Raw genomic sequence first — 27461 nt, forward strand, 5'->3', positions numbered from 1 at the left:
AAGGAACCCCAGAGAGCCAATAAATAACGCGTTCTATGTGAGGCACCGCCATCAATATCTACACAGCATAAATATCGCACCCTCTTTTCTTTTCGCTTACCCTATACACTCGTTTTTTCGTTCTTCCCCCTTCTTTCTGTATTCTTTCGTTGCTCTTGAGTGCCGACGAAAACCCTAATCATCTTTCCATAGCAACTTTACCTCAGTTGTCGAATTCCACCGTCGCAAAAGAGTAAGTCTCCTCCGTCTAACCTTTCTCTTTTCTGCAACATCGTTTTCATAAAAAAAATTGAAATCTCAATGTACAAATTTTGCCATCAATCGGATATCTGTTTATTAATAGACAAGTCGTTACGAGAGAAAAGTGAAATAGGATGATAATCTTTTTTATTTTGTGTAGAGTCATGGATGTGTAATTATTAATATTAGGGTTTTCCTTACTGTGTTGTAGAGGAGGCATCTCGTTGATTTGTTCGGTTATCTCTGTTAATTTTCACTAGACGATTGAATTATTTGTTAAATTTATTTTAGAATTCAATAGCGGAACTTGTTACTTGTTCATTTTCTTGTATTCAGGGTATTTTGTTGATTCCTTTGCCTTATTTTTCGTCCTTGTGATGATTATTGTCTGATGTACTCGATCCTTGTTGTTTGTTTACCTTTTATTGACATCTCCTGACTGAAATTATTGACAAACCCTATATTTTTTCGTAACTGGTCTTGTTTGATGGACTTCTTGGTAGGTGGTTTTGGTCTTTGGTTGTTATTTTATAGGATATCTTTTTTATTTTTGTTTGCTAAATTTCTCCGTGCAGTACTAGATGGCAGCCAAACCTCTCACTACCGAGGCAATTGCGCTTACAGAAAAGAAGATGGACATGACACTAGGTGTGCCTTTAAAAGAACCTTTTGTATGTTGGCTTTTCTTCTCATTCTTTCTGACATATCTAATATTTATCAATCTTTGTTACTGATAGATGACATAATCAAAATGTCTAAAAATACGAAGACTAAGAATCAAAGAAGGGTTCCAGTACGTATCTGTTTTGGAAAATTGTTTTCTACTTCCTTTTTATGTCATTGCGTTGAAATATTCGCTGAGTTTACCGTTTCACTTTCTTATGACATTACAGAACAAAACTCAGAAGTTTTCAAACAATTTCGCTCAAGATAAAACTGCAAAGGTCCAGCGTTATATGGAATCCAGATCTTCTCTTAGACAGGTGCATTGGTTTCGGAAAACATGGTTATTTAAAGTTTTTATAGTTTGCCTGTGTACACGTCTCAAATTTTTTGTTTTTAAATACTGTTATTAGGGGGCTCTTGCGAAAAAAAGGTCTAATTTCAAGGGAAACCAATTTCCTGCTGCAATTGAAGTTGCGCGAAAAGCTGCTGCTGCTCCTCTGCAGAATAGAGTTCCTAACCGTAATGGAGTACCCAACTGGAATAAAACAAGGTATTTATTTCCTTCAACTGTATTATGATGTCTTTTTACTGTGATCATTTAACCCTGCATGATGTTGTGTGTTCTTGCATTCTTAAATTGTAAAATAATTTTTGCAGGTAAAGCATGGCCCAACTCAATGTGCCTTCCATATCTAAGAATTTTTTTTCTCTTCAAAAGGAGCGAGTTTATACATCATGAATGCAAGCCAACTATGTTTTGGGATTCTGAATTGAATGTTGCATTATAATCTCATAAAACTGTTGTCCAAACTCCTGCATGGTTTGAGTGGGTTATGTTGAATGTTACTAAGGATGTTCATGCTAGATAATTGGACCAATATTGGTTGAGTTAGCTGGTGATGCAAATGGGTCAATGTTTAAATGGAGTCTGGTCCAGTGGAATCCGTTGCTAGAAAAGATAGCTTAACATTATTTATGAAGTGTCTCATCCTAGTGTGGAGAAGGGTATGCTGTGCTGCCACATGCAAATAATGATGGGACAACTAATTGTCAATAGATAGTAGCTGACTCACATGGGAAAACCAACCATGCACTATTTCGGTTGTTTAGAAGCAAGTGTAGTGATTGTGGCACTAAGTAACTAGCATGTTTATTTTTTCTGAGAATTAACCATTTTGAATGGACGGGCTCATCTAAGCATAACAAAGCATTACATTTATGGTCAGTCTCCTTTAGACTTCTTCACTGTGAGAATTGTTACCCTTCTATTGGCTGTCACTATCCTTTGTGATTGGGTTTTGATTCTTACTGATCTGTATATTTGCTATAAAACTTCTCTTTGAAATGATATTGGGTCTATCGCTGATGGTTTCTCGAAGTTGAGCTAATGCTGCAAGGATGCATGCACTACGTTGCAAAACGGGATCGTTTTTTTTCAGTTGGGGTCCTCCATGAATTGCAACAGGCCACATAATTAGTTTTGTGTTGACTCATTCTAAGATAGTTTTTTCAGCCATTGGCCACATAATTGAAAATAACACTGTTCATTCTGTGCGGTTAAGAAAAGAATGTGACTAAGAATCTGGAGTCATTTCATGGATTTGGCATTGAAGGAAACTTTTTGTTATTGGCATTCAACAAATCAATGGAGAGTTCTTCTGGGTCTGGTAAACATCGTGTGGTTGTGGCTATCACTTTCTTAATATTTGTTTCAAGCTTGTTGTCCATTGCCGAGGTGTCATACAGTGTTTTGCTGACGAGGAAATACTATACTTGTCACGATGCAGATAAATTTTCTAGCTACTTTACACTATACTCGTGGAAGCTTTAAATCCTTAGGTGCTCTATTTGTATATACGACAGCCTCCATGGTAATATCCATTTATGGGTTATAGTGGTATATGATACAGCAGCACAAGTTGTTGGGTGCTAGTGCACTGCCAAGACGAAGTCGCAAATGGCGGGTTTCTGTGGAAAATCTGGAAAATTGTTCACTGACAGTGAGATGTTGTTCTACTATGTGACGGGTGTTGTCTATTTCCTTAGAATACTTTTTTCTTTCTTAACAGTTGGATGTAGTTAGAATCTGACGGTAAGTGACGCAACTTCTGTAGTAAGAGAGATTACTGAGTGATGTCTGTTTGTATTACAAATGATAGTTCGTGGTGCTGGACATCCCTGATGTTACTCGCTGATTGATGGAGTGCTTTGACTTTTTCTTTATTGTTTCCTCATCTAGATTACACTCTTTTTTTCCTCGGTGCAGATTTCGAGTTCCTTTAGGTCAAAGAAGGCCTGTTAATGGAGGCTTTGCTGCTAAGGTATTTCTTTACTAATTTGATCTGTTTTCTAACTTGTATTATGCGAGTATTCATGATTGGTGGTTGTGCTATTTATCTGTTCGTTCTGTAATATAATATCTTGCGGTAAAAAATTTGTAGCAGCAACGAATTCCTTCCCCTCGGAAGCAGCTGGAGAATGTGGATATAATGCCGAAGCAAAAGCCTCAGACGCTGGATTCGCTGTTTGCAAACATGAAGGAGCAAAGAATGAGAGTTCTGTCGATGCAGAATAATGGTGTGCAGCGTAATGGAAATGGATATAGGAGGCTCCCATGGGGAAGAGGTCGATTTGGAAACTAAATTGTTTACGGGAACTGGACTTTAGTGATGATCTTGTGTCGCGGCCTGCTGTGTCCTTTGGGTTTTTGGTGCAAATGAAAAATTCTTTAGTGCACTAGAAAAGAAAAAAAGGATTTTCCCCTTTCAATCCAACACTAGTTCTTCGGCTGGCCGCCCATTGTATATTGAGTTTCGTCCATGACTATGTTTTGACTTGGAATTATTATGTGTGCTCTGCTCTTGTCTATATGAGGACACTGATAGCAGTTACAACTTAATCCCATTTCATTAACATATTGAGTCCGTAGCTGCTGCATGATTGGGAATTACGTATTGTTTTTGAACAATTTCTGTTTTGCAAATATGACTATATTTTTCTATTTTTAAGATTTGAAGTTATGTTTAACTAGACTTTATACTGTTTTTTTTTTTTTATTGAAGTTGTATGTCGAAGGCACTTAATAGTAGATTTTCTATTTTTATCAAGCGCCATTTCTCCAGGAAAAAAGAAATCAAAGTTATGCCTAGTAAACATGATTTTACATATTCCCATATTTTTTTAAATATTTGATCAAAATGATAATATTTTCATTAGGGTGTGGATTAGTTTTGGAACAGAGACTATGGGATAGTTTAATTATACAACGGAACAAAGTCTATTTTGAAATATAATTATTTGTACATTGCATACTCATCAAATTACTCGAAGGTCTATCCTAGTTAAGGGTTTTATATTTGTTATGTAACTATTATCATGCTTTTATTATATTACTTAAATGTTTAATTTCACAAAAATACTTATTTACCAACCAAGTATATATTAAAGATCTTATTATTATAAATAGAATGGAACTATAATATATAAATAAGATGATTTTAATATTGTAAGTGAAATTGAAATATAATATATAAGATGATTTTACTATTGTAATTGAAATTTAAGTATAATATATAAATAAAATATATATTTTTATTTTTTAAATTAATTGAAACAGCGGTAAAACATAAAGGTTCTCATATTTTATTATAATATTTTAACACAAAGAAGAATTAAAAATATAAGTGTTCCTTAAACCATCAAATAAACTATGAAGACTGTATAACTTTTCATATATATTCATAAATATTACGAATATTCATACAATATAATTATTTCGTATATACAATGTATAGACTCAAATACAGATTATAGTAATAAAACATAATCACCCATTTTTTATTGAAATTCTTTCATTGAAGTTTCAATCAGTTTTTATTTTTAATATTTCATCATTTTAACTGTTTTATTCATTTTTCAATATCTCATGTAGAGTATAAATAGAAAAAGGTAAATTAAAATATATTTGAAAAAAATCTTTTTTTCGTTTTCTATTACTTAATTGTAATATTTAATAATAATTCATTATTTAAAAAAAAAACAGAAACCCATTTACACACTTTTTTTTTTATAACTTGTACATGCATATGACAATTAATAATACAGATTATTTTTCAATAACGGTTAGGTGTGTATTTTTTTTTATTACTTTTACTCTTATATAAACAACAAACTTAACTTAATGATTTGTTCATACAAACAAATTAAAAAGAAATGAAACCATGTTGTTGGAAACAAATGGAAAATCAACAAGCTTAATCTAATGATTAGTTAATATAAACAAATTAAAAAATCAAACCCGTTTTGAATATATTTGGACCTTTTAATTTATTTTATTTCATATCTCAGTAACCCTTTCTCATCTGATATTTTGACTTGAATTTTAATACTTTTAATAAATGTTATTTTATGATAAGATTAATTACTTATTAATAAATTAAATCTTATTTTTCATGTTTGAAATTTCAATTACTCATTCTAAACATGATATAATTTATCTATTTAAATATGTGTACTTATTATAAATTTTAATTACATAACATAATTTATCATGTGAAATACAAGACAGAAAAAAACTACTTATACTAATAAGATACTCTTTTCAAGGGAAATATAAAAGGAGGTTTATGAATATTTGCATCAAAATGAGAAGTCAAATGGATGTAAAAATTAATGTTATATTTACTAATATGAATCTTGCATTTGTTTATTATACTATTTGTTAGCTTTTTCTTTTTACACCTAAAGGGAAGTGGGTGGTTCATTATATTCATTAAAGTTTAATTGGGTAGTGAACAAATTGATTTAATCCTGTTTAACCAGAAGAATATTAGTCTAAGTTGTATTAGTTTGAACGATTTAGACTCAAACAGATCGTTTTACTCTTTGATGATAAAATAGATTAAAATTTTCAAACCTAAATAAATAAAAACTACACATTATTTTGGTTTATTTGATTCTAAATAAAACATGGTAAATAATTGATGTAAAATAAATGAAAGAATTATGCTAACGCTTAGTTTTGAGTACATTGAGAATTTAGAAAACCAAATTCGAATCTGATTATTTTAAATTCTTTTATTGAAAAAAAACTATATTTTAAGCTAGATTCTCAACATAAACATTAAATTAATCTAGTTTAAAAATTAAAATGATTTTGATACATATATTTTAAGATGAGTTTATTTTGAAGAAAAAGTATGAGTGAAATGGTTGACTCCTCTAGAAACATTATTAGTCCAATTCTGTGTTCCTGAATTTGAAAAGTTTATCAATTACATTTCGTGGTAGAGCATCTACACTTAGGTGGGACCCTACACTTTTAATTTTATTGCTTAAAATTAAAAATAATTTCCTTAAAATAAAATCCAATTCAAACAGAGAACAAAATTTTATAAACATTTAAAAATATCAACATCAATAAGTTTCTTTTAGATTTTTCTTTTTAATTTTTTTCATAATTAATTTTCACTTATTAATTATGTTATTTTATTTGTCAAAAAACGAGTCCACGTTGAATCTGCATTAATTAATATAGAAAATAATTTGGAATCAATAAATCAATTCTCATTGTACGTCACGCAACTACTCACGTTATCCCATATTGTGTCACTATCTCAATCACCTTTTTAAGCTATTTCATATTTTTCAAAACTATATATTTAATATATTTCGGAATTTTATTCTCGAATAAATGTTTATGTATATTAGTACGTTGATTTTTAACCTATTTTTTTAAATTTTAACTTTTTGTCTTACAATTTTTTACAATAATAATTGGCATATTTTCATTATAATAAGTCACGACATAGATAATGAAAAAAATTTAATCAATATTATTTTTTATTGTAACTCTTATTTTAATCTAATAAAAACGTGAAAGATACCATGAGTTCAGCTGATTTTTTAACTTATTAATATCTTTCAAAATATTGCATACCAGGACCATTAAGATCTAAAATTGACATTCAACTAATCCTTTATTATATATATTCAAAAGATGATAAAAGAAAGAATTAATTATTACTTTCTTTTATTCAACCAATTCATTACTTTTCTTATTTTTTAATACACCAGATCCGTAGTGCATATTTCCTTCTCTGATGAATAATATTTGTATTTTTTTTTATATACTTTTATGAAAAGATAAATTTGTAAATAGGGATTACATCATATAATATCATTTTGATAGTCATGTATCTGAAATTTTAGATTAGTTAAATGCTTACAGGTAATTAATTAATTATATTATGGGAAGTTTCATACTTTGAAATAAAGTTGATAAATGAAATATAAATAGTTTATAAATTATGCAAAATCTTGTATACATGATCTACCGATCTCAATAATTAAACTAACCATCACTCAAATAAATGAAGTCAACTTTAGAAAAATTTATTAATAAATAGGATTTATTAATATATATATTAATATATATATATATATATATATATATATATATATATGTGTGGATTTGTTAACGCGCATACACTTGTTTTTCAGTTGGAACATTTTAACAACGTGTACCGAATTATAATAGACAAAAATACCCTCATATATAATAGATTCTAAGTTTTAAAGTTAAGGATATTTAAATAATTTTCATTCTCAAAACTAACAAGAAGAAACCCCAAACCCTTACTCGCCTCTCTCATTCCTCTTAATCCTTTCTCTTTCATCTCTCTCACTCTTTTCTTTGTCATCTCTACTGTAGCCTCAATTAAAAAAAAATCATAAACACTGGCGATGAAGCAATTTCTTACAAAAAAAATGATTTTATAATGAGTTCTCATTTTATAATTTTTGTCTTATCTAATTTTATCTAATTTTCATAAGCATAATGGCATATGAAGAAATTGGTAATTCGCTTGGAAAAATTCAGAAACACTCGCTATTAAACAATTTCTTACAAAAAATGATTTTATAATGAGTTTTCATTTTATAATTTTTGTCTTATTTAATTTTATTTAATTTTCACAAGCATAATGACGTTAGAAGGAATTGATAATTGGCCCGAAGGTTTTTTAAGAGATGAATATTCAACATCTGCAGATGATGAATATTCAACATCTGCAGATGATGAAATTAGAGAGGTTATGATGAAATTGAAGAGATCTTGAATGATCCGTTGTTTGAAAGCGAATATGCTAATGACTCAACTCTTTACAAAGGTAAATTGTTTAACGACGAGTATATTTTTTTTTTTTCAGTTGGATCTACCATAAGATGATGGAGAAAAGGTTGGAACGAGAGAGATGAAAGAGAATGGATTGAGAGGAATGAGGGGATTTTTTTTAGTTTTGGGAATGAAAATTATTTAAATATCTTTGACTTTAAAACTTAGTACCATAATATACGAAAATATTTTTGTCTATTATAATCCGATACATATTGTTAAAATGTGCCAACTAAAAAATAGACGTACGCGCATTAACAAACCCCATATATATATATATATATATATATATATATATATATATATATATATATATATATATATATATTAAAATTAAGTTTTTTTCATGTGGGCTCTCTTTGATAATGTTTTTAGAATGCAAAATTTACAATATAATGTTACATCGTGAAATTTTATATTTTTTTAGAGAAAAAAAATTGTTAAGAAAATATTAAATTAAGCGCAAGCAAGAAAAAAAACAAAAAGAAGAAGGTCGTAACCTCCTTCCTCTCCGCTGTGACATTAGGTGAGATCCCAAAATCATGGCCAAACATTTATAGTAATCTAAGCTAAAGCAATATTGATTAATTGATGAAATAGTAGACACATTATATTTAATTATATAAATTTTGTGTGTTTCATACTTTCAATTAAACAATTAATGCCATTAAAAAGCACAAGATTGAGTTAGATACGATAATAAAGCTTCTAATGGACTACATAATCCATTCAAACTTCAAAAGGAAGAAAAATAAAAAAAAATAATCATAGATTTATACAAGACTCTTTAATTCATTTTTTATAATTTTTTTGACTTCTGCTTTAGTAAAAGAGATTATAATCATGTTTGTATGATTGCTTATATATATATTTTTTATAATTCATAATCTTATTCCCCACATGATTTTAAATTTTGTAAGATGCGATAGTCCGATAAAATGTTTAAGATTCATATTCAAGTCATCTTCATTAAATTATATTCACGTGTTGTCAAATTTAATACCCTGAATTTTAAATCAAACTTGATTCACAAGAAAAAAAAAAGATTAATGTCTAATGGAATAATTCTTACAGTAAAATGATTATAAAATACCTCACGTATTAAACTTAAAATCTTAAGTATTAATTATGAAATAATGATACGCCATAATAATGAACTACTTTTTATTAATTATTGATTACATTTTTAAACATTGTAATTTTCTCCATTTTTTTTCAATATTTTGTTAAATACTCGATTAAATAATTTTTCTAAATTTTGGAAAGCTACCCAGAAAGATTGGTTGACAAGTGTTTGGCAAACATCAACTTCACACCAAATTCGTAAAAACTTCACTCCAAATTCATAAAAGCCTTAAAAAATAGATATATTTCTATTTTTTATTTTTAAATATCAGTTGTGTTTTTTGAGATCAATCCGTGCTCAAATTCTGACTAACATAGAACTAATATAAAGTCTGAAAATATATACATGCATATTAATCCAGGTATATATTTAAAAAAAAATAAAATTAATATACTGAGTACCATAACAATCTTGAAAAAAAGTTAACTAATTTTTTTTATTTATTTTAGGTTTAGTTAATAATTTGGTTTATATTATTTCTGGTTCTATATATATTTTTATATATAATTGGATTTCTACTTTTTAAAAGTTTCTAAATTTATTTAATTTTAAATAAAAAACTCAAATAAGTTATTTTTTTAATGTTAAACTCACATTATAATATTGTTTGAAAATATCATATGTCGTAATTTAAGTTTGTCTCTAATCAAAATTAAGATTCTTTTTATTTATTTTAAAGATGTTATGTGTTAAAATGAATTCAGAAAAAACTATTTAAATTCTAACACGTGAAAAACCTTTATTTGAGTAAAAGAAATAAATATAAAAATAATAAAAAGAATGTAAACCTAAATATTCAACTAAACAGTTGTTTAAAAGCGCTATCGGAGTGGTTCACGGGAGCGTCATACGATCACAGTAGAATAAGAAAAATGACAGTTGTTAAGATTTTTTACTGAATACGACGTAGTTTTATGGGAGAAAATGGAAAAGAAAAAGAAAAAAGTAAAACATGACATTAACGAATGAATGAATGTGACTAAAATCAACCCATACTCACATTTTTCTTGCCGCGCGTCTGTGAGAGAAAAAGGAAGGAAAATGGTGACAATCATTAAAGTTGTGGAATGCTTTGATTGTTTTGAGGTTGTACAACTGAGGAAGAAGCCGTGCTGTGTTGTGATGTGTATGTAGGAAAGTTCCCACAGAACATGTGACGGAAGTTGTTACACATTTATTTAATTGATTGGTTTAAAGCTTTTTTTTGTTCCTAAGTTATAAAAACGGACGTTCAGTTTAGTTTCCGTTTTTTAAAATGTAAATCTTTGGTTCCTAAATTATAAAAAATGTATCAAATGAGTACTTTTTTGACTTGAAATATTGTTTTTTGGTTGTTTTTTAACGACTACTACGTTTTTAGATTGCTCTGATTTGTTTCTTAATAATAATAATAGCACTTTAGATTGTTTTCTGTACTTTGACCATAACATAAAAAAAGAACTCATTTTATACATTTTTTATAACTTAGGAATCAAAGGTTTACATTTTTAAAAAGACAAAAAAAATGTTTAAACCTAATTTATTTAATGAATTAAAATGATACTTTAATTCCACAAATACAGCTCAAGAATGAGTCATCTCATAACCTAACTTCACTTTATAAACTCACTTTCTAATTCAGTTACACAAATTCCTTTTTTGAATGATATTTACTCAAAAATTATTTTTTTTTTCAACTTTTACTTATTTTAAATTTTATTCATTATTGTTTTTACTCGTTTATATTAATATCTTAATCGAGTGGATATTTTTAACTAATTTTAAATTGACTTGTTTTTTTATCGTTATCAAATATAAGTTTGACAAAATCATGATAGACAAATTTGTAGAAATTTGTGAATAATTTGATAAATATAATAAATAAAAAATTGTTTTAATAATTTAAGTTATAAAATTATATATTTGTTCTTATTAATATTAATAGAAAGTAAAATGTATTTAGTTAAAATTAATTTGAAATAAACTTCAGATGATTTATTCTAAAAAATATTAATAGATATAATTAATTTAAAATGAAATATAGTTTGTTAAAAATGATTTTAATTAAATCTTCAATTATAAAAGATGAATTATAAAAGAACGATAGAATTAATGAAATTCTTTTTAAAAAAGCGAAATTAAATCTTGTAATTATTTTTTCCACAATTTTGACTACTATTAATTTGAAAATATTGTTTCCAGAAACTGAAACACTGCCTTACGAGGAAAAGGAGGCATATATAAAGAAAAGTAAGGAAGTCAATAAATGCAAAAATTGGTTCAGAATTTGTTGACCAGCTCAAACCTAATTTTGTGAAGACTATTAGGAAGCAGAGTAACGCCAACGCAAGAGAGGCAGAGCTATCCACCTTCTCTACCACACCACTAGTTTTCCCATAGTCCAAGTCAAACAAAATTACATCCAACTTTCATTCAAATTATCTTTCCATTTGTCATTCTCTTCTGCTCTCTCTATTTTCTCTTCCAATTTCAAACACTTCAGTTTCGGATTCATCGTGATTCTTCAGAGGAATTGCCACAGTGATGGCACAGAAGAGCTTCATCGTTGAGGTCGAGAAAGCGAAGGAGGCGAGCGAAGGAAGGCCATCGAGAGGACCTGTGTACCGTAGCCTCTTCGCCAAGGATGGATTCCCTGCTCCTATCCAAGGTCTCGATTGCTGCTGGGACGTTTTCCGGTGAGCTTGTCACTTCAATTTCACTACTCTTAGTTTTGTTCTTCGATTTTTTATGCAAAAATGTAAGATCAATAAGCTCCTACTTCCTTTCGTGGATATATGATCTGGAATTGCGTATGAGACTTTACTGAAAAGCTTTTGGTGCTCGAAGCAATGATCGTTACTTTTTACGTTCACAATCGGAAGATGTATTTCCTCTAATTACGTGCAAATCGGATAGTTTATTTGAATCTCTCGAATTAGTATATCTACTTGCCATGCAGAGCTCTCTGATCTGCATCAGAATTAGGCAGACTTTCTATTGGAGCAATCTATTTGGAGCAGTGAAAGTACAAATTTCGGTTTCACCACTTTTTGGCAACACTGAATTAAATATTGTTGGACTTTCGTGTGCATGAAGAGAACCGAAGTATACAGTTTAATTTTACTTGATTTAGTAGCTATCTATTTGGAAAGTGAAAGTATTAATTTCGTGCACCAGAGTCTGCATTGTCGGTATTTTTTAATTTTTAATTTTTAATTTTTATTTTTTAAATTTTTTTCCTTTTTAATACTGTAATAAATGTTGACGAGCTTTTCATGTGCATGAAGACGACTTGAACATTCGGTTTAATTTTTTTACTTGGTTTAGGATTTGATCCACAACATGTGTTGATCCCGATCAATGTTACGCTGAATCGAACTTATGACTTGTATTGATAAAATAGTAGTCAATTCAGTTCTGAGTGTGTTGTACTTTTACAGATTGTCCGTTGAGAAATATCCAACTAGTCCAATGCTTGGTCGCAGGGAAATTGTGAATGGGAAGGTGAGGTTTTGACTACTGATTGAGCCCCGTGTTCTGGATTTTTTCTCGACATTGCTTGACCATTTTTGGCTTTTAACTTACTTGAATTTCCTTTTCGTGACTATATAGGCAGGCAAGTACAAGTGGTTAACATACAAAGAAGTATATGACCAGGTGATTAAGGTTGGGAATTCCATCCGCTACTGTGGTTATGGAGAAGTAAGTCAACCATGTTTTTCTTACCGAAAAATGAAGCATTTTCCCCACTTCTTTTAGTAGTATTACCACGCTATCCCAAATTCTTTGATTCAAAGTACATGTTGGGTTGTTCACTTGTTCGTTATTTACAAACAAGATTAATGTGCAAATAACATGGTTCTATACCTTTGACATATTTCAAATGCCGGATGTTCTTGATAATAAAGTTCTCAGACTTTCTAATTAGCTCTTAACCTTTTAAGAGTTTACAATCCTGGTAAATAAAACGAGTTAACTCTCAACATAAGAGTAAAATCATACGAGCTCTTTAGAATCTCCTGTCAACAGAGTATGAAACTAATGTAGTTTTGGCGATTCATTAACAACTCTAACAATATTTTATTAGGGATAAAACTATTTGAAGAAATTAGTTCCTCTTTTAAATGTTTTCACTTTAAGAACTTATGTTTTTACGAATTTATGTTAGATTTGACCATTTATTCAAGTTTAATTGTATTTAACACTAGTATAATATCATACTTTATTATTGTGGTTTGCTACTTTTCTTTATCATTAAGTTTAAATATTGAATTATTTGTGTAGAAAGTATTATGTTTTGCATATATGTCATCAATAGATTCTTTTTAATCCTCTTTTTCCTTAGGTAATTCTTCGTTTATGAAAACTCTCAAATTTGTCAACCTTGCTTTATAATATTGGTATTTGTATGAGCATGGACTGTGTTGGAAATCTCATATGATTAGTTATTATATAACCAAAATAGGGTATTTATCGGACAACAACCATCATCTTATGAGTTAGCTTTTGGGACTTAGTTAAGTTCAAACCCAAATTATAATATGTTGAGTCTATCGAGTTGTCCATCATTTGGTGATTATCAAACCAGTCAAAGATGTTCACTCTTGTTAACTTTATGCTCAAGATGTTCAATCATCAATGCTACGGGTGTTTATTGGAGATAGTATTTTTTCTAGGTGTGATACAGTGAAAATAGTTGTAACTCCAGCTTATTCTATGGACTAAGTTTTGAGATTCATTTTGGTCAAAACCCAAAACTTAAGAAGTATCTCAATGTTGATTCAAAAACTTGTTTTCATGAATTGAAGTGCTTAGCATATGACAGATTTCCCTTTTGCACATAAGTTTGTATATTGGGTCCTTGTTTATGTGTTTTGATATTTTATTTTTTTCATGGGATATGACAATATTTATATTTTCTAGCACTTTTTTCTTTTGAGCTTAATTCATATATTACTGGTTTGCAGGGTGTAAAATGCGGTATTTATGGTGCCAATTCAGCAGAATGGGTTATGAGCATGGAGGTAAATTTTACTTTGAATTCCCTTCCCTTTTGTTCTCTGCATTTTTTCCATCTTTAGTTTTGCTGCTCGCTTGGAAGTAGTTACCCTACATGTGGGAGTTTTCTGCAGTATTCATCTGTTGACATTTGCTTGTATTTTGGGCTGAGTATTTATTATTATTTCTCTGTCTACTTTGTTATTTATTTGGTGGTGAGTTTTAGTCCTCATTGAGCTGAAAGGAGAATAAGATATTTCTGGAATGAAGCTTCGTTTCTTATATTGAATATCTACTCTTTGCAGAGAGTTCTAATTCTTTAATTATATCTCTATACTTATATTGTGCCAGTTATGGGTATCCCTGGTCACAATAATAATGTTGCTGAACTAACTTCTTTCACCCAATGGTTTTTAACATATTGGCAAAAATTCGCAGGCCTGCAATGCTCATGGACTCTATTGTGTACCTTTATATGATACCTTGGGTATGTCTCCTCTTTTTTATCTTGTTTATACACCATGTTGATGATTATACTCAAATGCAATTAAAATTTGCTTTTGTCATCTATACTTGTACAAAGAGTTGCTACTATCAAGGAACAGTAATCTCAAAAGATCTGATGTTGTGTGAAAAGTTGCAACATTGGTGGCCATGTAACATTTTTTCTGTAACTTTTTCCAACAAATAACAAATTTCCTAATTTATGAACTTTTTAGAAACTTGTGTACATTATTACATCTTCTTGAAAATTTATGTAAGTTCTAAATGCAAGCATTTATCAAAACCTTTTGTGGCTATTTTTTATTTTTTATTATATGTTGTAATTTTTCAGAACAAATAAATCATTATTTTATACCTTTTGAAATTCTCACCTAATTTATTAAAAAAGTCCTTTGGAAAAGTGATGTAAGTAAAGAACTTTGACTAAAACCCGTCCCTTAACTAAATTCTTAGAACTTTTCATAAAAATTTACTGCAATTCGGGTAAAATGGTGCATGAACAATATCCAATTTTACAAAAGCAATATTTTACAGTTCTTTGTTTTTCAATTTCTAAATTTGTAATTATCATTTGCTTTGACACTCTCCTCGGAATGAAATAGGTGCTGGAGCTATAGAATTTATTATATGCCACGCAGAGGTCTCAATTGCATTTGTGGAAGAAAAGAAGATGCCCGAGGTTCTTCTATTGAAATCCTTTGTTTTAAATTAGTTTAATTGTTAGGAAAGATTAGAGAGTTTTGTATAATCTCATCATGCAAGCGGTCAGTCTGACCCATATATTTGTTTTTGAATCATTTTAGCTATTGAAGACATTTCCAAATGCAACAAAGTATCTCAAGAGTATGTTTTGTAGTTTCTCTCCTTTATTTACTAAAATGCTTATGCGTTAGGAAGAGTCATTTCACTTTTACATCTTTGTCACAGCAATTGTAAGCTTCGGAAAGGTTACCCCTGAGCAAAAGCAAGAAGTTGAGAAGTTTGGGTTGGCAATATATTCGTGGGATGAATTTTTGCAAGTGGTGGGTTATTCATTTCGTACACTATTACTCTTTCTTTTCTGAAAGTTTTAAAATAGAAGCACTCCTACAATTACATTTGTAATTACTACACAGAAAAATATTGTATCACAAGCTTGATCCACCTACAGTTGGCATAATACTTGTAGAAAACAATTAATGAATATAACTTTTTGTGCAGTGGAAATGAAAAAACAAGGATGATTTGTAAATGTAAATTTGGTGAGCATTTTGCTGGGCCAATTTATATAGTTACAAATACGTCCAAATTTATTTTTCTAGTTAATTTCAGTCACTCCTGTAGGAAGTAATCATATCTTTCACCTCTTTGGTATTTTGTGGTTCCTGTTCCTAATTTAATTTTTAATATTTGCCACAGGGTCAAGGTCAGAGTTATGATCTTCCAATTAAGAAAAGGAGTGACATCTGTACAATAATGTATACTAGTGGAACTACGGGTGACCCCAAGGGAGTGTTGATATCAAATGAGAGTATTATCACTCTCTTAGCTGGGGTAAAGCGACTGTTGGAGAGTGTCAATGAACAAGTATGTTGTTTTCTTTCACAACTCCTACACTATACTTGGAAATACATGAATATGCAATTTCATTTTACGTTTTAGGATACTGAATGCATAGCTATCCTTTTTTTGACTCTCATAGTTTCCCTTCTTTTCTCTTCTTTGCAGTTGACTGAGAAGGATGTATACATATCATACCTTCCTCTTGCACATATCTTTGATAGGGTCATTGAGGAAACATTCATATGGCATGGTGCTTCAATAGGTTTCTGGCGGGGGGTGAGTATATGTAGTATATCTGTCATTACAGAATGGAGATTTAATATCATAATTGAACTCTGGATTTGGAAGATGACCATCATTTACATAATTACTTTAGGATGTCAAATTGCTAATTGAAGATATTGGGGAACTAAAACCAACTGTTTTCTGTGCTGTTCCCCGTGTGCTTGATAGAGTGTACTCAGGTAAACTCTTGAAAATTCTTGTGATTGCTGACATGTTTGATGATCTTCCCATGATCATATAGTGTTAATGCTCAAACTTTTATTTCCATGGAGAAAGCTACTCTACAATTTTTTTATTATGGGAATAGCATTTTTCTTGCTTTTCTTTTACATTTTTTTTCCTACCCCTCCAAACATGGAGAAAATAGGATTATGACTCTTAACCCCGATCTGGAACACAGGTTTGACACAGAAGATTGCTTCTGGGGGCTTCTTGAAGAGGACATTATTCAACTGTGCTTATTCATAGTAAGTGCTGTTTTTGTAAATAAATACTTGAGTCTGGGTGAAATCATGAACATGAAAAAAACTGTCGTGGATTCTCTGTATGATTGTTATGGAACTAAGATTGTTCTTGATTGATTTCGCATACAAATTCATGTTAGATTAATATTATTTTTTACTATGTATGTGTTTAAATCTCTCGTGGCCTCTTAGGGGCACTTCAATATTTTTCATTTTATTTTTTTATAATCAGTTCTGCCATACTCTGACATTGCAAATTCTGAATTTTGATTTCAGTAAGCTGAATAACATGAAGAAAGGGTTTAGCCATGGAGAGGCATCCCCTATTTGTGATAAAATTGTATTTGATAAGGTATTGAAATTTATAAATCTAAACTCCTTGGCCTCTCAGTATTACTGGATCTTTATTCCTAATCATGGCTTTGCTACATGATCAGGTAAAGCAGGGTTTAGGAGGTAGAGTTCGTCTTATTTTGTCTGGAGCAGCACCTTTATCTGCACATGTGGAAGGTTACTTACGGGTGGTGACTTGTTGTCATGTCCTACAAGGATATGGTATGTTCTTTTTAAATATGAAAATCAAACTCGTAGCATACTATCACTTTTCAAGAAAAACGTCATTAATTTGATTTCCATGTGATGGTGACACAAAAACATATGCTCTTAGTTGAAAATGATTTTTTATCAGAAAGTAGTGGTATTTTATTTTTATCCGAGGATTACATGTTAAATATTTTAAGGAGTGTCTATCACGGATCAAAATAACACTAGGTAGAACGGATCTAATTGTTTCCTTGTTGTAATCACGTAAAATTTGAGAAAGCAGATAGCATTTGATAGCGTAGTAATGGTAGTTGAAAACAATATCCAAAATCCGTTTAAAACTAACTGTATATTTTTAAAGGAATAGTTTCTTATTTTTCTTCTTTATGCTTTAGTTCATTTGATATTTAACTTGTAAATTTTGAAAGATTTACTTCAAATGAATTTCAATTACGTAAAAATTTTGTACTACTTTCAATTCAGAACATTTATAGCCATTTTATATTTGTCAAATAGCTATTAAAGTTGGATATTGAATACGTTTGCTACTGTAGTTTATTTACTTGGTGCTCCTGTTAAAAATGCAAACAGGCCTGACTGAAACCTGTGCGGGAACCTTTGTCTCATTACCAAATGAAATGGAAATGCTTGGAACGGTGGGCCCTCCAGTACCAAATGTTGATGTGTGCCTGGAATCTGTTCCTGAAATGGGATATGATGCCCTAGCAAGCACACCAAGGGGAGAAATTTGTGTAAAGGGTAAAACCTTGTTTTCAGGGTACTACAAACGTGAAGATCTCACCAAAGAGGTTCTGATCGATGAATGGTTCCATACAGGTTATTTTATTATGTTTTCCAAAATTGAGGTTTATAGATAATTTCTTATATTAGCTATGAGGCTACAATTTTTCTTTTATTCACAAATGATACCTTCAACAGGGGATATTGGAGAGTGGCAACCTAATGGAAGCATGAAAATTATTGATAGGAAAAAGAATATATTTAAGCTTTCACAGGGAGAATATGTTGCTGTCGAAAACCTGGAGAACATTTATGGTCAAGTTTCATCTATTGAATCTGTAAGTCCTGATAACCCTATTCCTTCCAATGGTTTTTCTGTCCTAATTTGTAGGAAATTTATTGCTTATATCTAATTGGAAAAATATGTAGAAGATTAGAAAATGTTACTCATATACTACTAGAGCTGATTACCTCGGTGGTTGATGATAGAATTATAAAACTTTGGGACCAATCATGGCCTACTAACCCTCTGTCTTAGGTTGATATTTTTTATCACGACGTTTGAACTAAACAGGCTTGGATATTTTTCTTTCATCTCTAAACACATTCAAATTGTAGCTTCCTGTTAGAAGTCTTTCTTTTTAACAGTAAATTTTCACATCAGCATGTACCCTTGTATGCTGACCTGGTATTGGTGCATGTTGATATATATTATGTGCACTGTAGTTCAGTGTGATATTTTTCTCAAGAGGTAAGACAACTCTGGGGCATGTATCTGTGCTACCATTTGCTCAAACATCTGGACATACAAATGAGTAATGATGTCAAAAGGTTTAGTCCAGTGCAAAAAAGAAACAAGGTTCTAAATTAGTTTCATTGAATGAGCTGAAAATATTCTATTCCATGAAGATATAAACCGTTTTCTCCTCTTTTTCAGATATGGGTTTACGGAAACAGTTTTGAGGCCTTCCTTGTTGCTGTTGTTAATCCCAGAAAGGAATCACTTGAACAATGGGCACAAGAAAATGCTATATCCAAGGACTTCAATTCTCTTTGTGAAGATGCTAGAGCAAAAAGTTACATACTTGAAGAGCTCTCAAAGATTGCAAAGGAAAAGAAGGTATTTTTTTTTTTTTTGCTTTTGTTATCATCATCTAAATGGTTTTATTTGGAGTATTTGTGTGTATGATAAAATTTCACATCAATCTAAAGTTTTTTAATAACTATTTTTGGGTAGTAATGATATTTAACATGAAATATTTTGTTTGGTCTTGCACTTGTTTTAAATGATCTTGTCGTACGTGTAAACATGTTTCTACAAGTACATATACTGAAGTTTTGTGGGATGGTGAATATGTATTGGCAGCTGAAAGGTTTCGAGGTTATAAAAGGAGTTCATCTTGACCCGATTCCATTTGACATGGAACGTGACCTTATCACTCCAACATATAAGAAGAAGAGGCCACAGTTGCTTAAATTTTATCAGGTACAATTGTCAAATTCTCAGGATTTCATTTCACTTCATATTGAATAGTCTTAAAGTGGAACAGCCTTCATAAATGGAAGGTTATCCTCCCTCCTACCCTTCCTTCCTTTCCTCATAACCGAACAAAAAAAGAAAAGTTTAAGAAATCTTAGTCAATTCCTATTTTGTTGGCTGTATGGGCTATTAGTCATTGTGATCAAAGCAATATGGTTTTTGGTTGTATAGTGTTTTTTGACCTGCCTATGGAAACTCAAGTATATCTGTGTCCGGATGTACTTTGGCCTACCTACTAATACTTAAATGGAAAACTGCACCTAAATAACAATGTTAAGTACACAATTTATGAGAAAATCGGGAACATGGATTTTTGTAACCGTGTGACTACTTAAGCTATGACACATGCAGGTTCTAGACGTTAAGATATTCTCTTCTGACTTGCAATTTATGCCCACACTCACAATGCTTCTACTCAGATGTCTGTTCATGGTTATTGTGTACAAGCAAGCTTTTTGATGTGAAATCTGACACAAGATACCGTAGCTGAATCTACGAATTTTGAGTGTGTTGTGCGTCTGTTTAAATAAACACACAAACGTGTATTGGATACATGCATGCTGGTGTATCTGTGTAGGCCTTCTGTGGAAATGAATTTCTGTTACAGCTGTTCTTTGAAATGTAGTTTTCTAGCACAACTTTTAAGCTTTGGGTTTCAGAGTCAAAACATTTTACCTTAATGAGGCTCTTTATGGGGAAGGGTGATAAAAGTACTGACTGCGCCATTTTTATTTTGTGCGCAGAATGCTATTGACAACTTGTACAAGAGTGCAAAGTAAGCCGTGGCTCAGAGGTGCTTTGGGACTTAATGTCACGGAGACAATTTATTTTCTGCATCTTATTCACTTCCTTCGATTGTTTCCCTCAGGTGACTGTATATACGATGAATATAGGGATACCCAATATTATAAATGTATTTTTATTTATAATTTCTTCATATCCATACATTTCTTTTTTTCTCTCTAGACATGTACTTACTTTTGAGTATTCACGGATCCTTTTACATATATGGTTATTAATTTCCAAATGGCTGATAACACGCCATGCGTAGCTTTTTGTTCAACGGCTGACACGAAATTTTATACTATTTTATACAAATTATTGGCTCGACTATAATATTACTCGGCAGCACTTTCTTTAAAGGAGAAAACACTGTTTTCAGCTGTATTTCCTCCACACGTCGATACAATGACATTCAAAGCAATCTTTAATAAAATCTTATAAAATAAGTAAATAATTAAACGCTACCAATATATTAAATAATAACTTTCCTGATTATAAAAGATATGATTGATTTTGGAAAATGTAATGTAGTTCCTAAGCCAAACGTCTTGTAAAATGAGATGATGCTTCTCGAGAAATCAATGAGTCTGGATATTTGTTTCTTGCACGCTCATGAAACTGTAGCTAAGAATAAGTGGCGCCTGATGAAACAGCCACGTTACGGTCATGCTAACTTCAATTTCCATCTTTTTATGCATCTTTTTCCAAAGCAATTCCCACTTTTTGGAACACATTCATGTCCTCGAACCAGACAGACAACCGTCTTCTGTCCATATTATTTCTTTTTCTTTTGCCCTCCTCCTGCCTTCACTATTCAGTTTATAAGTCTTTATACAATTAATCTATATTTTTCTTTTGTCGCAAATTCCAATAAATGATTGTTACATCGGTGGTTCAATGAACTAGCTAATTTCTAAAAAAATATTATTTCACATCACTCAGGTGTCAGATATTTTTTATTCTATTAGTAAGAAAAAATGAACATGGAAACTCTTTAACATTAAATTCTTCAAAATTTACTTTAATTTTGTTGATGAAAAATATGTATTTATACTCTTCTACCTGTATTTGCTAATATTTAAACTTTAAAAGACAAATTTTAGTAGCTAAATATGATTAAGCTGAGTCATAAACAATGAATAATTATATAGTACTAATGTAAAATAAATACAAAAACGTTAACAGCCATTAATTGGATCACATAAGAAATCTTATCCCTTCACGTTTTACTTGTATAATTCAACTTTCAAGCACACGTGTAAACATTTCATTTTCTTTAACGTGTTCAGCTTTGGCGAGCGACCTGATTCGTGTCACGGTAAACTCAATCATATACAAAACTCATAGTTTCCTCGTAGAAGAGGAAGAGAACTCAAAAAGAAAAGAAAAGAAAAGAAAAAAAAATAAGCCGGTGCCTGCAGTGTATGAGATTGTGATAACACGAACAAACCCATATAACAACACGAACGAACCCATAAGTTCGTTACAACTGTGAACACATGCACTATTTCAAAGAGAAATTCACAGCAGAATTAATGAGTAGTGAAATGGATTCGAGAGATAGCAGTGCGAACACAAAATCTAAAGAAATTGAACTATATCCCAAGAAGAGAAAGCGTCATTCACAAGTAGCGGGGGTTATTCCCACCATGGAAGAATCCAAGGCCTCCTCCTCTTCCGCAACACACGGTTCCATATCCGTGATCGGGCGGCGACGCGCAATGGAGGACGCCGTCATGGTGGTTCCCGGCTTGGTGGCGGCGGGGCAGTGGTGTGGCGGTTATGATTTCTTCGCGGTTTACGACGGACACGGCGGGACGTTGGTGGCGAACGCTTGCCGCGACAGGCTGCACCTGCTGTTGGCGGATGAAGTGAGGGAGAACGCGAAGAAGGGATTGGATTGGTACGAGGTGATGTGTTCGTGTTTCATGAAGATGGACAAGGAGATCGGAGTTGGTGGTAAGGCGCGCGATGACGGTAGCGGAAACACCACAGGTTCAACGGCGGCGGTGGTTGTCGTTGGGAAGAAGGAGATTGTGGTGGCGAATTGCGGTGACTCGAGGGCGGTGTTGTGCCGTGGCGGTGTAGCCATACCACTTTCGCGTGATCATAAGGTGATCGATGATTAATCAATATTAATTATTATTATGATTTAATTATTGATTGTTGTTGCATGTTGAGATAGTGAATAGTTTTGGAGTTTGTTTAACTTTGTGGAATGTGTGTACGTATATACAAATCAGCCTGATCGTTCAGATGAAAGAGAGAGAATAGAAGCTGCCGGTGGAAGAGTGATTAATTGGAACGGAAGTCGTGTTTTGGGAGTTCTTGCTACTTCCAGATCCATTGGTAAACTTCTAAATACTCTGTGTTTCCGTGACATAGCTCATAAATTACTCCATCATCTCCACCTATCTTCGTATATCAAGAACATGCACGTTTCATTAGACTTTTCAGAAAACACACTTCAACAGAATTGCTTTTCTCCTAAACTAAATACTCATGCATTACCATAGGAATTCCATATTTTAAAGAAAATGAATAACTAACAAAATCGTCTTGTTTTGAGTTACTCTTTTTACCAAATGGTTTGATTTTCGGTCATGTAAAATTGTGAGTAATTATTGGTCTGAGAAGGGCGATTTCACACTGTGCAGGGGATCATTCGATGAAACCTTTTGTGATATCTGAGCCAGAGACGATGGTGTACGAGCGAACAGAGTGTGATGAGTTTGTGGTGGTAGCAAGCGACGGGTTATGGGATGTGGTGTCTAACAAGTTTGTTTGTGAGGTTGTACGAAGCTGCCTCCATGGCCAAATCAAGAGGAATTTAAAAGAGGAGACTGTTGTAAGCAATGCTACAGAAGCTGCATCTTTGTTGGCAGAGTTGGCCATGGCTCGTGGAAGCAAAGACAATATCAGTGTCATAGTCATCCAACTCAACAACACCACTTCATCCTGAACTCCATGTAATAATACTCAACCACTTCTTACTTTCCAGTTTTAATTATCTCTTTTTACTTCTATTTTATCAAAATTATTAATCAATTTCAAATACAATGAAAAGCTTCCTTTCTCTCTAGATCTTGATCACTGTTATCATCACAATGGACACTGAGAAGCTATTGTAGTTCTACAAATAAATTTTATATTAGTTTTCAAATGAAGAATAAATAACATATGGGTAGACAGTTTAGAATTCATTTACATTTTTATTAATCACAAAACATTATAGAAATTTTACAATTACTTGATGGTGTGATTGTTGATTCAGTGCATGTCTGTTAAATATTTTGGATATAATATATGTTGACTTAAATACTGATCTAACACGAAAGTCAACCTAGTTTACAGCGCTGTGTTGTGTGTATATATATATATAGATATACTTTTTTGGTCGCGTTAATCTTTTTATTTTAAATTACTTTTTCCTTATTTGCCTGGTTTTTACGTCAGAAGAATAACGTGACTTTCGTGATATGATTCAAAAGAAAAAATCAAGCACGCCCTCCTAATCCTAATCTAAAAACATATAAAAACTCATCAATCAATTTCTTTAATTTAACCGTTTTATTTTTATTATTTAAACTAAATATATTACAATGCTAGGTTTAAGATTTAATAATATACAACAATGTTAACAGTGCATGTTCAAATCTGAAATTAAAAATTGAAAAAATATAATTTTGAAGAAGAGTAAAAACCATATGGTACTGGATACTTTTTTATTCCCTCGAACAATATTTTTGTAAATAGACGGGCTAAAGCCCAAACTACAAATAAGGCTCAGATATTAAATCCAAGAGCAGCGACAAACCGTGAACAGCATCGAAATGTGAGAATGAGTAAGAAAAAATTGTTCATCCGCCAGCTATACAATTTCAAGGCTTGAGGCTATAAAACTTGAAATGGTATATCTTGACATTTGGGGTGAGATTCAGCACCATATTCTTCCCATCTTTTTCATGTTTTGAAGATGTTGTCACTCTAAACACGTAAGTTCTTCCCTATCGTACTTTAAGTATCAGAAATCAACTTATAAAATAAAAAAAAAAAAATCAAAGTTTACATAAATCTGTATTTTCTACTAATCAAGGACAAAATGCCTTGTGGAGGCTGGGCTATGACTGGGGCTGGGGCTGGGGCTGCACAGTGGCGGTGGCTGTGGCTGTGGCTGGGCTAGGGCTGGACGGTGGCTGTGGCTGTGGCTGAGGCTGAGGCTGTGGCTGGGGTGGACTGGGGCTGGAGTAAGGCTGTGGCTTTGGCTGTGGCTCGTCTGTGGCTGTGGCTCGTCTGGGGCTGTGGCTGGGCTGGGGCTGAGGCTGGGGCAGGGGCAGGGCTGGGGCTGGGGCTGGGCTGTGGCAGGACTGGGGCTGTGGCTGAGGCTGGGGCTGTGGCTGCACAGTGGCTGGGCTGTGGCTGTGACTGAGGCTGGGCTAGGACTGTGGTTGAGGCTGGACGGTGGCTGTGGCTGAGGCTGGGGCTGGGGTTGTGGCTGAGGCTGGGCTGGGGCTGAGCCTAGGCTGAGGCTATGGCTGTGTCTGGGCTGTGGCTGTGGTACAAAATCTGATGGAAGGATCAACACTTTGCGAGTCCATGATCTTCTACGGGAAATCACCATTTTGAAGTGTAAAGAACAAAATGCAGCATGGGCAGAAAAAGATTCGGTGGCTTTCAGTGCAGAGCACATTACCATATAGGCAGCAATATAGGTCTGTCTCTCAACTCCGTTCTTTATTAATGTTTTGGGGTTGGAAAACTTTTCCCAAGTGGTTTTAAACTGCGTGTTTTAGATTTATTAAGATGCACCTTTGAAGAAGTTTCACTACCAATTCCTAATCAAGTTTGGTTGACATCTCCATAGACTTTATAAGGGTTACCTAAGTCTCAGAGGGAAAGATACTATTTTTGTATTGGTTGATAGATGCAAGTTCATTATTGACTGGTTATAAATAGAAAAAATGCAAGTTCTGTGATGTTCATTCTCATGATTGCACACACAGAAAATATGGTCCAAACCTCACTCAAAGACTCAAGGGTCAATCATTGTCAAAACTGATTATATACTGATTCTTTTATTTAAAAATCACTCAAATCATCAATTGCAACTGTAAAAACATGGCTAAAAAGCTATGCACTCAAATTAGCAAAGTTATCCATCATCTACAATTTGCAACTAATATTAGTACAATGATGCAAATCTGTAAAAATCATTCTAAAATAGAAACTAAGATAGTCAAACAAGTTTAAAATGACTAAACTTAAGCTAAAGAAAATATCAAATACCTAAATTTACCTAAAACTCAAAATGTCACCACCTAAACCTACTTAGAACACTAAAAACAGTACTAAAAATACAACTACTCTATCGCTATTATACTAGAACAACTAAAAACTATGTCTAAACTATCCTCACAAGTCTAATTTACGAAACTAAGTATAAGAAAATGTACTACAACTCATTCCATTAACTAATTCTAAATTTAGCTAACTATATCTACTAAACCACACCACTACTTACTATTCTACTTAAAATACTAAATGCAACCAATCCTATTTCCTAACTCTAAAACTACCAAAATAATATAGCAACTATGGTAACAAACATAGAAAATATTCTAACTACTGTCTACTCTAGAAAACTAGAACTACAAAATATACTTAAACACCTAAACACCTAAACACCTAAACAGTAATAATAATATAATGAACGAAGAGGCCATGAAGGGGCATATTCTGATTGATAAGGCAGGTTGGTATATGGTAATGGTAGGTGGATGCCCCTCCATCTCAACCACCGTAGAAAAGGGTCCCAAGCAAAGATAGGAAAGCAAATGCGTACTTTGAGTTGATAATATAAGCCATGATTCATGACACACTATCATTTATAACATAACAATTACCAAGTATTTTCGGAGCATCAACCTTTTAATTTTGTTTCTTATTGTGTAAAGTGGAATTTTGGAGGGAAAATATAACATAACTTGTAGGGTTGTCCTCTCTAGTGGCATGCTCAATTATTATTCAGAAAAAAAGTGCGACAACTTGGTTTTTCAATTTTCATTTCCTTGACATAGATATATATTTTCTGACAAATGAAAAAAAGGCAATGAATAAAAGGCCATAACTTTCCTATATTCAGGACTATATTGATTCTCCTTTTGCTCTAAGCCTTCACCAGTTCTTAAGTTCTTTATAAACAGAATTCAAGTAAAGAATGATGCAAAGATATTTTAAGATTAGTGAGAGACATGTTAAACAACAGGCAGTTACAGTGCAGACTCTAGCATAATTGCTTTTGTGGACTTTGTTACTAAATTCAATATTCTTATAATACTCATATTCTGAATACAGCTATAGTAAACAATACAAGAAAGAGGAAGAGCAGCACTCAAGACAATAAGGCAAAAGAAAGAGGGATTGATCTTACGCTTATGCCTTAATTCCCACCAAACATCATCAAAAGAAAGAGCTGGAGATTTACAAATTACGACCTCAAGCTCAAGCCGTCCCCTCTCAGTTTTTAGTTTCTCAACTATTTGAAGTTTTTTTTATATCTTCTTACATCAAGCATTTGTGCTGCAAGTGGTCTTCACATATCTATAGCTAGAGAAAGCTTGCTTGAATGGTTGAGAACATTGTCAATTAAAGAAGGTAAAACTAACACAAAATAATGATCTGAAAGACTTTTACTCAATTACAAAGAAAGCAAAAGAAAATGATAAAATCATAGTTTTCTGTCTAAAATAAAAGAATAATTTAAAATGACACCCCTTGAGATTTTCTCAAATTACACTTACACATCCTGACTTTTCCACCTTTACATTTGCCTCCCTTATCAGATGTAAGTGTAGAACAATGTATTGTTTTAAAACT

The 27461-nt window shown here is 32.0% G+C and overlaps 3 protein-coding genes across 11 annotated transcripts; all 3 read left to right on the top strand.

Annotated features, from left to right (window-relative positions):
- The first annotated feature begins 45 nt into the window (after positions 1-45).
- On the top strand, positions 46-3933 carry LOC106777761. 2 transcript variants are annotated; one of them, XM_014665502.2, is made up of 7 exons: positions 46-232; positions 816-888; positions 978-1033; positions 1134-1223; positions 1317-1456; positions 3173-3227; positions 3348-3933. In XM_014665502.2, the coding sequence occupies exons 2-7, from the start codon at positions 822-824 to the stop codon at positions 3546-3548; spliced, it is 609 nt and encodes a 202-aa protein (XP_014520988.2). In that variant the 5' UTR covers positions 46-232; positions 816-821; the 3' UTR covers positions 3549-3933. The 2 variants fall into 2 exon arrangements, with proteins under 2 accessions (XP_014520988.2, XP_022631747.1); XM_022776026.1 differs by having other exon boundaries at positions 3351-3933.
- Positions 3934-11452: 7519 nt separating this feature from the next.
- Positions 11453-20865, top strand: LOC106777688 (long chain acyl-CoA synthetase 4). Its single transcript, XM_014665386.2, has 19 exons — positions 11453-11881; positions 12626-12689; positions 12798-12887; positions 14153-14209; positions 14622-14670; positions 15290-15366; positions 15491-15530; positions 15615-15709; positions 16086-16253; positions 16395-16505; positions 16606-16693; positions 16915-16981; positions 17255-17330; positions 17416-17533; positions 18113-18358; positions 18461-18600; positions 19200-19382; positions 19629-19748; positions 20546-20865. Exons 1-19 carry the CDS (start codon positions 11730-11732, stop codon positions 20579-20581), a joined length of 1977 nt encoding a protein of 658 aa, XP_014520872.1. The 5' UTR covers positions 11453-11729; the 3' UTR covers positions 20582-20865.
- Positions 20866-21907: 1042 nt separating this feature from the next.
- Positions 21908-27218, top strand: LOC106778050 (probable protein phosphatase 2C 51). 8 transcript variants are annotated; one of them, XR_002666051.1, is made up of 6 exons: positions 21908-22699; positions 22829-22934; positions 23243-23554; positions 24342-24580; positions 24682-25297; positions 26940-27218. XR_002666051.1 is itself a non-coding variant. In XM_014665936.2 (4 exons), exons 1-3 carry the CDS (start codon positions 22085-22087, stop codon positions 23545-23547), a joined length of 1026 nt encoding a protein of 341 aa, XP_014521422.1. In that variant the 5' UTR covers positions 21908-22084; the 3' UTR covers positions 23548-23554; positions 26940-27218. The 8 variants fall into 8 exon arrangements, 4 of the variants coding, with proteins under 4 accessions (XP_014521422.1, XP_022631744.1, XP_022631745.1 ...); XR_002666053.1 differs by having other exon boundaries at positions 24739-25297; XR_002666052.1 differs by lacking the exon at positions 24342-24580.
- The last annotated feature ends 243 nt before the right edge of the window (positions 27219-27461 follow it).

The sequence above is a fragment of the Vigna radiata genome, chromosome 11 (assembly GCF_000741045.1).
Source record: "Vigna radiata var. radiata cultivar VC1973A chromosome 11, Vradiata_ver6, whole genome shotgun sequence".
NCBI classification, from domain to species: Eukaryota; Viridiplantae; Streptophyta; class Magnoliopsida; order Fabales; family Fabaceae; genus Vigna; species Vigna radiata.

Excerpts from the sequence above, each read along its gene's own strand:
- LOC106777761 (XM_014665502.2), top strand. The coding sequence starts at position 822 with ATGGCAGCCAAACCTCTCACTACCGAGGCAATTGCGCTTACAGAAAAG. Across the intron at positions 889-977 it reads GAAGATGGACATGACACTAG|ATGACATAATCAAAATGTCT; the intron begins GTGTGCCTTTAA and ends TGTTACTGATAG. Across the intron at positions 1,034-1,133 it reads AGAATCAAAGAAGGGTTCCA|AACAAAACTCAGAAGTTTTC; the intron begins GTACGTATCTGT and ends ATGACATTACAG.
- LOC106778050 (XM_014665936.2), top strand. The coding sequence starts at position 22,085 with ATGCACTATTTCAAAGAGAAATTCACAGCAGAATTAATGAGTAGTGAA. Across the intron at positions 22,700-22,828 it reads CACTTTCGCGTGATCATAAG|CCTGATCGTTCAGATGAAAG; the intron begins GTGATCGATGAT and ends TATACAAATCAG. Across the intron at positions 22,935-23,242 it reads TGCTACTTCCAGATCCATTG|GGGATCATTCGATGAAACCT; the intron begins GTAAACTTCTAA and ends CACACTGTGCAG.
- LOC106777688 (XM_014665386.2), top strand. The coding sequence starts at position 11,730 with ATGGCACAGAAGAGCTTCATCGTTGAGGTCGAGAAAGCGAAGGAGGCG. Across the intron at positions 15,531-15,614 it reads TGCAACAAAGTATCTCAAGA|CAATTGTAAGCTTCGGAAAG; the intron begins GTATGTTTTGTA and ends TCTTTGTCACAG. Across the intron at positions 15,710-16,085 it reads GGGATGAATTTTTGCAAGTG|GGTCAAGGTCAGAGTTATGA; the intron begins GTGGGTTATTCA and ends TATTTGCCACAG.